The 15,614-nt window shown below is 34.7% G+C and overlaps 4 protein-coding genes across 4 annotated transcripts; 3 read left to right on the top strand and 1 right to left on the bottom strand.

Moving 5' to 3' along the window:
• The first annotated feature begins 1,070 nt into the window (after positions 1 to 1,070).
• LOC116180750 (gastrula zinc finger protein XlCGF46.1-like) lies at positions 1,071 to 3,617 on the top strand. Its single transcript, XM_031500872.1, has 2 exons — positions 1,071 to 1,308; positions 1,588 to 3,617. The coding sequence occupies exons 1-2, from the start codon at positions 1,071 to 1,073 to the stop codon at positions 2,970 to 2,972; spliced, it is 1,623 nt and encodes a 540-aa protein (XP_031356732.1). The 3' UTR covers positions 2,973 to 3,617.
• A 1,062-nt stretch (positions 3,618 to 4,679) lies between these two features.
• LOC116181154 lies at positions 4,680 to 5,401 on the bottom strand. Its single transcript, XM_031501432.1, has 2 exons — positions 5,223 to 5,401; positions 4,680 to 5,173 (listed from the first exon to the last, which is right to left on the bottom strand). The coding sequence occupies exons 1-2, from the start codon at positions 5,278 to 5,280 to the stop codon at positions 4,776 to 4,778; spliced, it is 456 nt and encodes a 151-aa protein (XP_031357292.1). The 5' UTR covers positions 5,281 to 5,401; the 3' UTR covers positions 4,680 to 4,775.
• Positions 5,402 to 10,658: 5,257 nt separating this feature from the next.
• LOC116181205 lies at positions 10,659 to 11,535 on the top strand. The gene is made up of 2 exons (XM_031501501.1): positions 10,659 to 11,013; positions 11,062 to 11,535. The coding sequence occupies exons 1-2, from the start codon at positions 10,854 to 10,856 to the stop codon at positions 11,457 to 11,459; spliced, it is 558 nt and encodes a 185-aa protein (XP_031357361.1). The 5' UTR covers positions 10,659 to 10,853; the 3' UTR covers positions 11,460 to 11,535.
• A 2,931-nt stretch (positions 11,536 to 14,466) lies between these two features.
• LOC116181487 lies at positions 14,467 to 15,177 on the top strand. Its single transcript, XM_031501867.1, has 2 exons — positions 14,467 to 14,627; positions 14,678 to 15,177. The coding sequence occupies exons 1-2, from the start codon at positions 14,573 to 14,575 to the stop codon at positions 15,076 to 15,078; spliced, it is 456 nt and encodes a 151-aa protein (XP_031357727.1). The 5' UTR covers positions 14,467 to 14,572; the 3' UTR covers positions 15,079 to 15,177.
• Positions 15,178 to 15,614: the final 437 nt, after the last annotated feature.

Genomic DNA, 15,614 nt, shown 5'->3' with positions numbered 1-15,614 from the left:
TCTCTATGCCAGTAATTGATCTAAAGAAAAGGTAAAAGGTAATCACGCTTAATGAACAGGTCTTTGCGTAGAAATATAGTTCAAATTTATTATGCTAGTTGTCTGACATCGGATTATGCATTTTTGCATTCGCCTTTACTTACTTGAATGTAATTGGGTGTAGAATAAAACCCATCGCTTTGCCACTAGAAAGCCGACCCTTACCGGTACTTGAGCTACAGCCACAGCTTTATCTACCCACGAACTTATAAATTGAGATGGACTGCTGATCAAACAGTTGCATAAAGGTAGAAAAGGCCCTAGCATGGGCGCGGCCATGATGTGCACTTTTTAGTTATTTTCTAGGGGAATTTTCCTAGTGCTCAAGTTTTGAGACTATTGCAGCCTTGGAAAATGACATGTCAGTGATTTTAATTTATTTGGACACTTGTTTATTGGTTGATTTGAATTTCGCGCCAAGTGAGTGCACATCATGGCTGCCCCATTGTCAATCAATGAATAAAGAATACCAGGAAGGAGCATTAATCAAGTTGTATACGAGAGAGAGTGCGACGGAAGTCGGCCATTTGCAAAAGCCACTTATGACTCATTTTTGTTGTGGCTGTTGCAGTGACATAAAAAGAATGGTTAGTTGTTGTGCTTGTGGTTGCTCCAAAACAGAAAAAAATAAAACTTTGGGAATTACATTTCATTTGTAAGTATTGATACCAGTATTATTTTTACATAGTACATGTAAATTTACAAATTTTTTATCGGAATGTAGTTTGAGGTTAGTTAAACAAAAGTCATAGGCGGAGTAGACACATGGGGGTTTAGATTGTTTTCGTGTAAAATTCTTTATAATTGTATCCTTCTACAACTGTAAGGTAGGTACGCCACTGGAACAGGAAACTACTGCCCGCCATTTGCAAAAGCCATCGCGGTCGCACGTATATTGTTGATATTCTCCTTCCTGGTATTCTTTATTCATTGTTGTCAATTCAGTATTAGCAGTCCATCTTAATTTATAAGTTCGTGTATCTACCCTTTGTACTGAGAGCTTTATTATAAACAAAATTAACGTTATTGATATGGACGGAAATGATGGAAAATCACTTGTTAAAGTCGAACTAAAACAAGAAGAAGAAATCCATTCCGATCTACAAGAAAACATTTTAGTAAGCAACGAAGGACTGGTGACAATAAAGAACGAAATCAGCATCACTGCACAGTGCTCTAAATCGCTCGATAATGAAGAAATACAACAGGCTGATTGTGGATGGAATATTAAAACCCAAATTTCAAACAATGTTAATGCGCTACTATGTGGTAGCTGTGATTACAAGACCAATAGTAAATCCGTGTTTAAACGACACCTTTTGAAACATTTTAAATGTGCTCATTGTGATTTTGGAACAAAGTATAAAGGATCTCTTACCCAACACCTTTTAAAACATACAGTGTCTAAAGATTTTAAATGTGTTCATTGTGATTATGCAACATATAATAAAAAATATCTTAAAATACACCTTTTAAAACATACCGATTGTAAAGATTTTAAATGTGGTAATTGCGACTATGAGACAAATAATAAACGCTACTTTAAAGAACACCTTTTAAATCATACTGATACTAAAATTTGTAAATGTGCTCTTTGCAATTTCGAGACAAATAACAAATCCTACTTTAAACAACATCTTTTAAAACATACCGATTCTAAATATTTTAAGTGTGCTCATTGTGAGTATGGAACAAATAGTGAACAATGTTTTAAACTACACCTGTTAAAACATATTGATTCTAAACATTTTAAATGTGTTAATTGTGATTACAAGACGAATAACAAATACCACTTTAAAGTACACCTCTTAACACATACCGATTCTAAAGATTTTAAATGTGCTAATTGTGATTACGAGACAAACGACAAACAATACTTTAAACTACATCTGCTAAAACATAAAGCTTCTAAAGATTTAAAATGTGTTCATTGTGATTATGTAACAAATAATAAAAAATATCTTAAACAACACCTTTTAAAACATACTGATGTTAAATATTTTAAATGTGCTCATTGTGATTACGAAGCAAATAATAAAGTCAACATTAAGCGACACCTTTTAAAACATATTTCCAACGTTTTAAAATGTGTTCATTGTGATTATGCAACATATAACAAAAATTATCTTAAACGACACCTTTTAAAACATACCGAAGTTAAAGATTTTAAATGCGCTAAATGCGATTTCGAGACAAATTACAAATACTACTTTAAACAACATCTTTTAAAACATACCGATTCTAATGATTTTAAGTGTGCTCATTGTGAGTATGAGACAAATAATGAAAAATATCTTAAACGACACCTTTTAAAACATATCGATTCGAAATATTTGAAATGTGCTCATTGTGAGTATGGAACAAATAATGAACAATATCTTAAAAGACACCTTTTACAACATAACGATTCTAAAAATTTTAAATGTGCCGATTGTAATTTCCAGACAAATAACAAATATTACTATAAACATCACCTTTTAAAACATACAGTTTTAGAATTTAAATGTGTTCATTGTGATTATGTAACAGATAATAAAAAATATCTTAAACGACATCTTTTAAAACATATCGATTCTAAAGGTTTTAAATGTGCTAATTGTGATTACAAGACAAATAACAAATACCACTTTAAAGACCACCATTTAATACACACTGATCCCAAATTTTTTAAATGTGCTCATTGTGATTATAGAACAAATAGTAAACGATACCTTATAGGGCACATTTCCAGACACAAATTTTCTAGTAGCATAAATGATGTGCTAAAATGTGCTGATTGTACTTACGAGACAAATAACAGACGTCAGTTTAAACAACATCTTCTAAAACATAAAGTTTCTAAGTATTTTAAGTGTGCTCATTGCGATTATGAGACTTATATAAGATACTGTCTTAAACGACACGTTTTAACACAACATCAACCTTTTTTATAAAGGAACAAAGATCTTGTGGAGTAAAATATTAATTCTCTGTAGTATGGGGTTTATTGAGAGGGAGGTCTACGTGTCCTAACTAACATTAGTAACATCTAATCTAATTTTGATTTTGATTCTCTGTAGATTTTCCAAAAGTTTCCTAACGGCGTAAATATTTTCCGAGTAGTATAATCTTCAGTTTATCAAAAATTTGGAGTAATATATTTTTCATCCTTAAAAGTTTTTCAGTTGTTATTCAGAAAGAATAGGTATGTTTTTTAAATAGTGCGTCATGTATTTGTCAATTTCAAAAATAAGGACAACTGCTTAATGTTTATAGGTAGTTAATAGTTATTTAAAACATAAGTGTGTTAAGATAGAGGCAATTATATTAACAATTAAGACATGATGATTTTGGCGATTCAATTATGAAAGAAATAGGTAGGTATGTATTGCAAAGTGCAAATACCACAAAATGGAATTATACTACTTCCTCAAAAAAGTAGGTAGTTATTTTATGCAATGACGTATGAAGAATTTGAAGAGGTATTGTACGCTGTTCAGAATCGACACTGAGCGGAAAAGGGATCATTACAAGGTTATGACACAATGATTTGTTGTATGTTATTTTGTTTTATTAATTTGAATAATAAACAAATAAAATGTAAACTACGTACTTTATTAAAGCGATTAAAATACCTTATTTTTCTTTTGTAATTATATCAAATCCATTTTTGTGAAAAAGGGTATCTTAGCAATGCGAGTAGGGGCCCTCTCATTAATATGTCCACTATTTCAAATATGTTCGTTCTGCTTGAGCGATAATCGACTTTCACATGAATACTTGCTATTGGCCATTGGCATTCTCACATGTACCTTTCGTGTTAAATTAAATTATGTTAACGGAAGGCCGCAGTAGAGCCACACCATTTACATGTAGATGGTAGAGCGTTGAGTTATAAATCCGGAGGTCGGGTGTTCGAACCTGGGTTGAGGTGAATTTTTCATCTGTGGCAGAGATGGAAATTACCTTAGACCAGTTTCGAGCATTCTGCCGGCTACTCCGAATTAGGTTTTCCTGCAGTTTTCCTAATTCGTAAGGAGTAGTATAGAACAACTTAAGACCTTCTGCCGAGGCACCTTTAAAAAGCAGTATGCGGGTCACTCTGTAATTGGGCGCAAGCTTGTTGAGGGCCCAGAACAAGAGAGGGATAATAAATAATAAATAAATAAATGTTTCCTATGTACATGCAATTTATTTATTTTACGAGTTGTGTTATCTCAATTGATCGTACAGGTATTTTGATGTGTTTTTCTGCTGAATTGATTTATCATGTTTTTCACTGCATTTATGATGTCTTGTGTATTTTGTTTTTATGAACTTGTTCAATTGCATTTGATTTGATTTTTATCATACAATTTGAGATGTTTTATTTATGTGTATTTTCTCTTGCATTTTATTGCTGTAGGTAATTTATTTCATGTATTTGTTTGGCCTATGCCGGGGTTTTTGTCCCGTAGAAGGTTTCCCTGGCATGGTCTTGTTGTGTGTGTAATATATTTATTTGTTCTTGTAATTTCTTACGCACAAAAGAATTTGTTAAACATTTCTGGTTACCGATGCTTCTTTATCAGACAGAAAATGTGTTTCTCCTCTCACGCTTAGTAAACGATTATAAGTTTACTCTCTTCACCTTAGTCAATAATAATAATAACAAAAAAAGGTAGACTGTATTACGTAATTTATTAAAGCGATTGAAAAAGAAGCATATCCGGCATTGCACCGAGACATTTAAGTACATATACATATTAATTTTAACTTTAGCTTGGAAGGTTATCATAAGCTTCCTTAAAGAACTTGTTCAATTTTGCTCCTGGGCATTTATCATTATCCCAGTCTGCTTTGCTCAGGTGGTCGTTGAAGTATCCCAAAAACCTTGTGCAGAAGCATTTGTAGTTAATTTTCTGAAGTTGATCGATGTTGTTCTTCAGAGCCACGGCGTCGCATTTGTCGCATCCCTTATCATGTCGTATTTCAATTTGCTTGGTGCACTTGTTGAATTTGTCCTGAGGACATTTGACACTTAGATCGTCTTGGAGGACGCACTTCCTCCACTCACTTAGATAATCAGAGTTGAGGCAACCAAAAGGGAAGTTTATCAGATGTTGCCTTTGCACTTCGACATCTTTACATTTTTGAGGACGACACCGTTTCAGCTCTGTTAAGATCAATTAGTTTATGAACCGCATTATCGAATCTTTACTTACTTTGACCGTTGTACCCAGAGAAGGCAAGGCAGATGACGAGAATGGCTAAGTACTTCATGGTTGAAGAATTTATGAAGAACGATCAAATCTACAGCCTTTTTATACCCGCCTTTATCATTTGTAGGTACTCAAATTCCGTCTAAATCCTTGTTTATTTTCAATCATCAACGTAATCCACATTTTTGAAGAATTGACTAATTTATTGTCTCGGTTTTTTATTGTCCCTTTCAATCAAAAGATTGAAGCACCTTTATTTACAGTAGATAGTAGCAGGGGATTTCTAAAAAACTTTTCTTATCGTAAATGCAACTTATTTATTTACCGAACTACTTGAGGTAGATAAACCATTCAGATAGTAAACCATCATCAATCCATTAGGAAATATATACACTGAAGAGGAAACCTTTTTGGCGGGTTTCTTTCAAAAATGTCGATTTTGTCAGTAGGTAGTTTCTCACCTAATAGATAACTGCCCCACACACATTTGAGGAATGAGAAGATGGAACATATTCTCATATTCAAAAAGCCGTCCAAATTCAAGTGTCTGTTTTGACTGATAGCTAGAGAACTACTCAACGTCATTGTTCAAGTTAACACCAAATTTTTGTTCGGGAAAAGTTCTTGGTGCGTTTTCATAGGAACAAATATATACCTTAATAAAGTGCTGTTTCTAGTCCTCGTCTATTTGTATTTCTCACCCGCTTATATATACACTGCCTTTTTTTGAGCCCCGAAAAAAACATTGTCTCAGATCGACCCGGAAAAAAATTTTCGTATAGAATGTGCCCTGTAGAATCCATAATTTCAAACAGTTCCAAGATTGGGCTACTAGTTCAAAAGTTACAGCCCTTTGAATTTTTTTTCGAAATTGGTTTCTAGTCTACAACTTTTGATTGAGAAGTCTGATCGAAAAAGTACGAATTGATTTGGATTCTACGCACCCAAATTAATAGGAAAAAGTGTTTTCCCGAGAAATTTTGGTGTAGTCGATTTTTGGTAAAAAAGGAAGGTTATACACTGCCTTTTTTTGAGCCCCGAAAAAAAATTGTCTCAGATCGACCCGGAAAAAAAATTTTCTTATAGAATGTGGCCTGTAGAATCCATAATTTCAAACAGTTCCAAGATTGGGCTACTAGTTCAAAAGTTACAGCCCTTTGAATTTTCTTTCGAAATTGGTTTCTAGTCTATAACTTTTGATTGAGAAGTCTGATCGAAAAAGTACGAATTGATTTGGATTCTACGCACCCAAATTAATAAGAAAAAGTGTTTTCCCGAGAAATTTTGGTGTAGTCGATTTTTGGTAAAAAAGGAAGGTTATACACTGCCTTTTTTTGAGCCCCGAAAAAAAATTGTCTCAGATCGGCCCGGAAAAAAAATTTTCTTATAGAATGTGGCCTGTAGAATCCATAATTTCAAACAGTTCCAAGATTGGGCTACTAGTTCAAAAGTTACAGCCCTTTGAATTTTCTTTCGAAATTGGTTTCTAGTCTATAACTTTTGATTGAGAAGTCTGATCGAAAAAGTACGAATTGTTTTGGATTCTACGCACCAAAATTAATAAGAAAAAGTGTTTTCCCGAGAAATTTTGGTGCAGTCGATTTTTGGTAAAAAAGGAAGGTTATACACTGCCTTTTTTTGAGGCCGAAAAAAAAATTGTCTCAGATCGACCCGGAAAAAAAGTTTCCTTATAGAATGTGGCCTGTAGAATCCATAATTTCAAACAGTTCCAAGATTGGGCTACTAGTTCAAAAGTTACAGCCTTTTGAATTTTTTTTCGAAATTGGTTTCTAGTCTATAACTTTTGATTGAGAAGTCTGATCGAAAAAGTACGAATTTATTTGGATTCTACGCACCCAAATTAATAAGAAAAAGTGTTTTCCCGAGAAATTTTGGTGTAGTCGATTTTTGGTAAAAAAGGAAGGTTATACACTGCCTTTTTTTGAGCTCCGAAAAAAAAATTGTCTCAGATCGACCCGGAAAAAAATTTTCTTATAGAATGTGGCCTGTAGAATCCATAATTTCAAACAGTCCCAAGATTGGGCTACTAGTTCAAAAGTTACAGCCCTTTGAATTTTCTTTCGAAATTGGTTTCTAGTCTATAACTTTTGATTGAGTAGTCTGATCGAAAAAAGTACGAATTGTTTTGGATTCTACGCACCAAAATTAATAAGAAAAAGTGTTTTCCCGAGAAATTTTGGTGCAGTTAATTTTGGGTAAAAAAGGAAGGTTAAAAACACTGCCTTTTTTTTGGCGCGAAAAAAAAATTGTCTCAGATCGACTCGGAAAAAAATTTTTCTTGTAGAATGTGGCCTGTAGAATCCATAATTTCAAACAGTTCCAAGATTGGGCTACTAGTTCAAAAGTTACAGCCCTTTGAATTTTCTTTCGAATTTGGTTTCTAGTCTATAACTTTTGATTGAGAAGTCTGATCGAAAAAGTACGAATTGTTTTGGATTCTACGCACCAAAATAATAAGAAAAAGTGTTTTCCCGAGAAATTTGGTGCAGTCGATTTTTGGTAAAAAAGGAAGGTTAAACACTGCCTTTCTTTGAGCCCCGAAAGAAAAATTGTCTCAGAGCGATCCGGAAAAAATTTTTTTTTATAGAATGTGGCCTGTAGAATCCATAATTTTAAACAGTTCCAAGATTGGGCTACTAATTCAAAAGTTACAGCCCTTTGAATTTTTTTCGGAATTGGTTTCTAGTGTATATCTTTTGATTGACAAGTCCAATCGAAAAAGTACGAATTGTTTTGGATTCTACGCACCAAAATTAATAAGAAAAAGTGTTTTCTCGAGAAATTTTGGTGCAGTCGATTTTTGGTAAAAAAGGAAGGTTAAACACTGCCTTTCTTTGAGCCCCGAAAGAAAAATTGTCTCAGAGCGATCCGGAAAAAAATTTTTTTTATAGAATGTGGCCTGTAGAATCCATAATTTCAAACAGTTCCAAGATTGGGCTACTAGTTCAAAAGTTACAGCCCTTTGAATTTTCTTTCGAAATTGGTTTCTAGTCTATAAACTTTTGATTGAGAAGTCCGATTGAAAAAGTACGAATTGTTTTGGATTCTACGCACCAAAATTAATAAGATAAAGTGTTTTCCTGAGAAATTTTGGTGCAGTCGATTTTTGGTAAAAAAGGAAGGTTATACACTGCCTTTTTTTGAAAAAAATTGTCTCAGATCGATCCGGAAAAAATTTTTCTTATAGAATGTGGCCTGTAGAATCCATAATTTCAAACAGTTCCAAGATTGGGCTACTATTTCAAAAGTTACAGCCCTTTGAATTTAGTTTCGAAATTGTTTTCTAGACTAGGAATTTTCTTTCGAAATTGGTTTCTAGTCTATAACTTTTGATTGAGAAGTCTGATCGAAAAAGTACGAATTGATTTGGATTCTACGCACCCAAATTAATAGAAAAAAGTGTTTTCCCGAGAAATTTTGGTGTAGTCGATTTTTGGTAAAAAAGGAAGGTTATACACTGCCTTTTTTTGAGCCCCGAAATAAAAATTGTCTCAGATCGGCCCGGAAAAAAAATTTTCTTATAGAATGTGGCCTGTAGAATCCATAATTTCAAACAGTTCCAAGATTGGGCTACTAGTTCAAAAGTTACAGCCCTTTGAATTTTCTTTCGAAATTGGTTTCTTGTCTATAACTTTTGATTGAGAAGTCTGATCGAAAAAGTACGAATTGTTTTGGATTCTACGCACCAAAATTAATAAGAAAAAGTGTTTTCCCGAGAAATTTTGGTGCAGTCAATTTTTGGTAAAAAGGAAGGTTATACACTGCCTTTTTTTGAGCCCCGAAAAAAAAATTGTCTCAGATCGACCCGGAAAAAAATTTTCTTATAGAATGTGGCCTGTAGAATCCATAATTTCAAACAGTTCCAAGATTGGGCTACTAGTTCAAAAGTTACAGCCCTTTGAATTTTCTTTCGAAATTGGTTTCTAGTCTATAACTTTTGATTGAGAAGTCTGATCGAAAAAGTACGAATTGTTTTGGATTCTACGCACCAAAATTAATAAGAAAAAGTGTTTTCCCGAGAAATTTTGGTGTAGTCGATTTTTGGTAAAAAAGGAAGGTTATACACTGCCTTTTTTTGAGCCCCGAAAAAAAATTGTCTCAGATCGACCCGGAAAAAAATTTTCTTATAGAATGTGGCCTGTAGAATCCATAATTTCAAACAGTTCCAAGATTGGGCTACTAGTTCAAAAGTTACAGCCCTTTGAATTTTCTTTCGAAATTGGTTTCTAGTCTATAACTTTTGATTGAGAAGTCTGATCGAAAAAGTACGAATTGTTTTGGATTCTACGCCCCAAAATTAATAAGAAAAAGTGTTTTCCCGAGAAATTTTGGTGTAGTCGAATTTTGGTAAAAAAGGAAGGTTATACACAGGGGCGGACTGTGTACTTACGGGCCATTAAAGTATTAGTGTAGTAATGAAGGTGCCGTGGGGGGGGGGGAGCTCTGAGCTGCACCACAAAAACATTTTAAAGTACTCCTTTTTCGAAAATCAAGCTCTGAGCTGCACCACAAAAACATTTTAAAGTACTCCTTTTTCGAAAATCAATTAACATACAGTTTTTTTTAAATTGCAGCTGATAATTAAAAGTAACAAAATATACAATCCACACGAGGTGCGTCGCCTATCATTGTATATCAGCACTTTCAAAATACTACGACAAAGAATGATAAATTCATTGTAAAACACTTCAATTAAAACAGAACCTAACATCAACCCCGAGATCAATCCCAATTAGAGAAACGTGTTAATAATTTATTAATAGTGCAAGAAACTAAATACAGCACATACTTATAAATTTCCAACGGGCCATTATGATCTACAGGCTAGGTGGCAATCGCCACCCGCTCCCCCGTGCCAGTCCGCCCCTGCGCTTATTATGTTCTCCCTTTTTCTCGGGTTTTCATCTTTCAAAAAGTCTTCCTCTGTTTTATTTCCCAGATCCCTTCTTCGTATCCTTTCTGTTTCTTCTATACAAATTTCACTTTATGGCTAATCAAATTGAACCTATTTACATGGATATTCTTTTCTTTTTTAACTATGCCAAACCCATTTTTATAGTAAAATGTAACTTTCGGATAAATTCAATTTCTACTAATTCAAAATCTACTACAAACGGTTTTAATTGGCCAAACTTCTCACTTTTCTTCTAAAGTCGCTGACAAATCAAATACAGTTCACTACATTTTTTCTTAATTTTTCGGCGACTGTAAAATCAATTTACGTCAGAATTGTGTTGAAATTGGTTTCTGATGACAGGTATTTGTAAATAGTTTACCATTATTTTGATGACTTGAACTTGCCATATCGGACGATTGTTGAGTATGTGGATAAACAATAGCATTATCTGTGCGTGTTTTAAGTATCAAAGTGTTTCTGTTAATATATACTCTTTGGTTAAAGAAATCTTGAACTATAGAGTCTACAGATGTAAAGAATTTATGTGACACTTGTAGTTAACTGCATTTTGGTAGGTACAAAGAATTTAGTACCAAATTTAACATACATCCAACTCTAAGTAAATCGGTGAATTGGGAAATTGTCCGATAAGAATAAGTTTCCTCTTGTCGAATCAGTCTAATGTAAATAAAAGTGTCTCATCTGTGATCAAAACAATGAAGAGCCGTAAATATGGAAAAGCCACGCTGCCCATAAATAGAAATAAACAAAGGTGTAGGGTCGATATAAAAGGACAATCGTTCAGTTGTTCTTCAACCATGAAGTACTTAGCCATCCTCGTAGTGTGCCTTGCCTTTTCAAGTTGCAACGCTAAAAGTAAGTAGATTCCGTAATGCGCCTTTAATTAACGTTAATCTTTTGCAGAATTGAAACGTTGTCGTCCTAAAAATTGTATAGATGTCGAAGTGCAAAGGCAACAGCTGATAAACTTCCCCTTTGGTTGCCTCAACACTGACTATCTAAGCGAGTGGAGGAAGTGCGTCCTTCAAGACGATCAAAGTGTCAAATGTCTCCAGGAGAGATTTAACAAGTGCACGAGGCAAATTAAAATTCGACATGATAAGGGATGCGACAAATGCGACGCCGTGGCACTGAAGAACAACATCGATCAACTTCAGAAAATTAACTTCAGTTGCTTCTACAAAAAGTTTTTGGGATACTTCAACGATCATTTAAGCAACGCAGACTGGGATAATGATAAATGCCCGGGGGCAAAATTGAACAAATTCTTTAAGGAGGCTTATGCTAAAGACACAAGCTAAATACGGTGTCTGCTTCAAACTGTTTACTTTTCTTTGTGTCTATTTCAATCGCTTTAATAAATTATGTAGAGCTACCTTTTATTGTTATTATTGAGATTAGATTTAAAAGTTGAACCTACATGTTTTGCGACTCCAAATGAGATTCTTCTTTACTTTAATATTCTAGTGAAAGTGATGTATATGGTTTGGTTGCTCCTGCTTTTAGTCTTGAATAAATTGAGTTTTTAATTCAGCCTCCTTGTGTTTCATTGCTCCTGGTTGGTAAATGAATCCGACCCCTCTACGTCCCTTGTTGTTGACTGGTCCTATTCTTGCCGTCTTATTATTATTATTATGGTCGGTGTTTCTTGTGAGAACTCAGGTCTAGCCTGGTTAACTAATCGCACGGATTAAAATCAAGTAACGATTAGTGTCTGTGTCTGGTAAAGTTATGTAGGGTTCTAAAAAAAAATAAAAAATAAAATAAATATTCACACACTCACATTGGAAATCTAGGGATAGTATGTAATTCATACTTACCAACATAGCTATTAATGGCCACAATATTATTATTATTATTATTATTATGCGTTACCTGGTATTACTGTAGATTTAACAAGCCTTACAAAATCGCGCATTAATTATCCGCGCAGAGCAAAATTCACCATACGAGAAACTTTTTAGCGCATTTCAAAAATAAAAAAAATGCGCTATTGTGGCCACTTTGTCCGTCCGTCCGTCCGCTCGTTTTGAGAGGCTACTAGTTTTTTATCTTAAGAGCTATTGTTTTACTTTTTTCGCTATTTGGTTCGTTATGGTGTCGAGTCTTGCACCAAGGAAGGAATTTTTTCTGTACCGGTTACAAAAAAAAGTTATTGTAAAAAAACCAACAAACCGTTTTTTACATGTTCCATAATTTTACACTTTTGCCGTTTATTAACGATCCTAGAGATCGTTTATAATTTTGTATTGCTGTCTGTCGTCTGTCTGTTGGTCTGTTCTTCTGTTCCTTTGTCTGTCTGTCCCTCTATCTGTCCGTGTGAACGATAACTTTGTTTAGAAATATCCGATCGCTTTTACATCTCCGTTAGTTATGAACTGAATTGCATTAAATTCAATATGGGCATAGCTTTATCCATATAATACGCAATGCCAAAAGTTGAGTCGAATTGATTCAAAATTCACAGTGCCCTTTTCGCATCTCGACCTCGATCTCGGCCATTTCTAAACCAAATTGCAAACTTTTTTATTTATAAAAGTATTTGAATGAAATTTGATACATAGGCACTTGGAATAAATGAAAATCGAACGTTAATTTGAAAATATGGTTTTGCGCATGCGCAGTGCCAACTTTTTTATTTATGGAAGAATTTAAACGAAATTTGATATATAGGCGCTTGGAACAAAGGAAAATCTAACCTTAGTTTCAAAATTTAGGTTTGCGCATGCGCAGTTCCAACTTTGCATCCTACAAATGGGAAACGAATGCAAGTGGAAATGCGCTTTATGTAAATCGTTTACGATTACTTTTTAACTTGTTTGTTGTTGGTACTATCGAATAAATTGTGACCAAAAGACACAAAAATGTTTTTCTGCCGGAATTTTTAAGAAATGGCCATTTGTTTCCTTTTTTTAGCAGTTTAAGTAAATAGCGCGACTTCAGAAACACGCGAACGCGCAATGGAAATTATTATTTTTTAAATAATTATTAATAATTGACTTTCAAATAGTGTGTGTAATATTTAGAGAACCATTAAACTCACAAAATAAAAAATATTATATACAGGGTTAGTCAAAAGTACCGATTATCTTAATGAATTGTACGTTTTAACCTGTATTGTATTGTAATATGCAAATCGTTCTGAATAGCATTTATTATTATTGCCCACAATTCTTATTTTCAGTTAGTTTCTCTTTTTAAACCTGAAAATTCGTCTTTAAGTGAAAATGGGTCCTACGGCTGATACGACACGAATCAACTTCAAAAATACGTCCCGCTAGTCGGTTCCGCCAATCAAAATCAGTCCATACTGCAAAATTAGCAACATCCGCCAGTAATCTGAACTAAGACGCGTCTTATGTCGCGATAAGTTAGTGCTTCTATTATTTCATACACAATTACACGGTCAGGACTGTACCCGGGAAGTGTCCTCCCAAAAATAAAAAATTAAATCCTCTGCGGGTTTCCGTTACACTCATTCTAAGTTTCGTGATCTTTTTGACTTGGAGGCCTGTCAGGTGCAAAAATGCTGTTGTGGCGCTGAAGTCTCAACTGTAGGAGTCGAATTCGAAGCCGAATTCTTGGATCAGATCAGAGTTTGTGGGGTATCCTGGGACGTTCTCTCTGGTTTATTGGGTTTGTTTGTCTCAGTATCTATGTCAGATGCGTGAAATTTTGTGAAATTGCGAAAATTGTGAATTCATGACCTCCCTTCCGGTCAAAGTAGATAGTGTGCTGTCGCCACTTCGGGTAACTCAACTACCAGGATCCGTTCTTCCGCTATTAGGGATCGCCTCGCACGCCACAAACACGAAGATGTTGTCCAAAGATAATACCTACTTATCTTTGTGTTGTCTTTAGTCTGGATTCTCACTTGGGGCCGTTACACGCCCCCTTGATCACTGAACTACTCAAGCCCCACAACCACGACAAGACCCAACACTTCGTGTGTTTCTTTTGAAAATGTTAATTATTTGTTACCAGAGAGTAATTAAACGTTTGGACCAAGTCCTGACGTCTTCTTGGCAAGTTCCATGTCACATAAATGTGTGAATTCCCAAAACGATCTGGAAACTTTGCACTTTGAATCCATTATAGTTGTGTAACTTAATTAAAAAGAAATTGATCCATAAAATAACCGTCACTAAATTCATAGTCAATAAAGGTATCTTACCTAATGATAAGGAAACACAATGAAAAGTCGGAACATTGTCCAACAGATTAGATTATTCGTCGAAATCCAAATATAGCGTTGCAGTAGTATTCCATGGTTTACCCCATTAGGGGAATCCCGTACTTGCTGATGATAAATTGTAAATAAACACTTAATTTACTTGCGCAAATCACGAACACCTACAAAAGATAAGGCAGGTATAAAAGCAGGAAGCGCATTGTCATCTACAGTTCATTCAAAATGAAGGTCTTAGCTATTATAGTCGTCTGCCTTGCCGTTGCCTGCAATGCTCAAAGTAAGTTCTTCTCTGTATAGATTTTAACAAATTGATGTGAATTTTTTCAGAATACAAGCGTTGTCGCGCCCAAAAGTGCGACGATGTCGAGGTGCAAAGGCAACAGTTGATCAAGTTTCCTTTCGGGTGCCTCAACTCCGATTACCTCAGCGAATGGAGGAAGTGCGTACTCAACGACGATCAAACGGTAGATTGTCCCCAGGACAAATTTAACAAGTGCACCAAGCAAATTGCGGTACGCCACGATAAGGGATGCGACAAATGCGACGTTGGCGCACTGAAGAACAGCATTGATCAACTTCAGAAAATTAACTTCAAATGCTTCTGCACAAGATTCTTGGGCTACTTCAACAAGTACCTCGGCTCAAACGATTGGGATAACGATAAGTGTCCGGGGCACAAATTGAACAAGTACTTCCAAGATGCTTATGACAACCTTCCAGACGTTTAAATACAGTGTTTCCATTAAAATATATTAATATTGTATGCTTACCTACTTAAGTGCCTATATTATGCTTGAATAGATGCTATTTTTTCTGTTGCTAATTTACTTCTGTTTTTTGAACACAAAGGACTAACATTTTGAATCATTTTAACTATTGTTAAAGTGACGTTCAAGATTCGAAAACACCAAAATAAGCGAAAATAAATTTTGATTCGGCTCCAAGGACCAACGTTTCGGACTGTAGGACAATATCACTGTACGCATTAAAGACGGTCAAGACCGAAACAAATGACTTACGACCAAGGCATGTGAACTATGAGATAGGGGATCTGGTCGGGCGAAAAAATAAGACCTTGTCTGATGCCACTAAAGATGACTCGAAATTGGTTCCCAGATTCTTAGGACCTTTTACGTTCAGGCGTAGAATTAGGTATTTAGCCTATAAGTTAACCGACGTTTGTTTGCGCCGGATGCTTCTTTGGATTTGACTTCAATATTTATTTATGTTCCATATCTCTTTCTTTCTTCCTTCTTCTTATTCT

Source organism: Photinus pyralis, unplaced genomic scaffold (genome assembly GCF_008802855.1).
Source record: "Photinus pyralis isolate 1611_PpyrPB1 unplaced genomic scaffold, Ppyr1.3 Ppyr1.4_LG9, whole genome shotgun sequence".
Lineage (NCBI taxonomy): Eukaryota > Metazoa > Arthropoda > Insecta > Coleoptera > Lampyridae > Photinus > Photinus pyralis.
The sequence above is the reverse complement of the archived record's forward strand: the minus strand, read 5'-3'. Positions and strand labels throughout refer to the sequence as shown.

What these genes read in the sequence shown, in the direction of transcription:
- LOC116180750 (XM_031500872.1), top strand. Translation starts at nt 1,071, where the DNA reads ATGGACGGAAATGATGGAAAATCACTTGTTAAAGTCGAACTAAAACAA. An exon ending in TGTTAATGCGCTACTATGTG is followed by an intron (nt 1,309 to 1,587) that starts GTAGCTGTGATT and finishes GCTACTTTAAAG; the next exon opens with AACACCTTTTAAATCATACT.
- LOC116181154 (XM_031501432.1), bottom strand. Translation starts at nt 5,280, where the DNA reads ATGAAGTACTTAGCCATTCTCGTCATCTGCCTTGCCTTCTCTGGGTAC. An exon ending in CTCTGGGTACAACGGTCAAA is followed by an intron (nt 5,174 to 5,222) that starts GTAAGTAAAGAT and finishes TGATCTTAACAG; the next exon opens with AGCTGAAACGGTGTCGTCCT.
- LOC116181205 (XM_031501501.1), top strand. Translation starts at nt 10,854, where the DNA reads ATGAAGAGCCGTAAATATGGAAAAGCCACGCTGCCCATAAATAGAAAT. An exon ending in TTCAAGTTGCAACGCTAAAA is followed by an intron (nt 11,014 to 11,061) that starts GTAAGTAGATTC and finishes AATCTTTTGCAG; the next exon opens with AATTGAAACGTTGTCGTCCT.
- LOC116181487 (XM_031501867.1), top strand. Translation starts at nt 14,573, where the DNA reads ATGAAGGTCTTAGCTATTATAGTCGTCTGCCTTGCCGTTGCCTGCAAT. An exon ending in CGTTGCCTGCAATGCTCAAA is followed by an intron (nt 14,628 to 14,677) that starts GTAAGTTCTTCT and finishes GAATTTTTTCAG; the next exon opens with AATACAAGCGTTGTCGCGCC.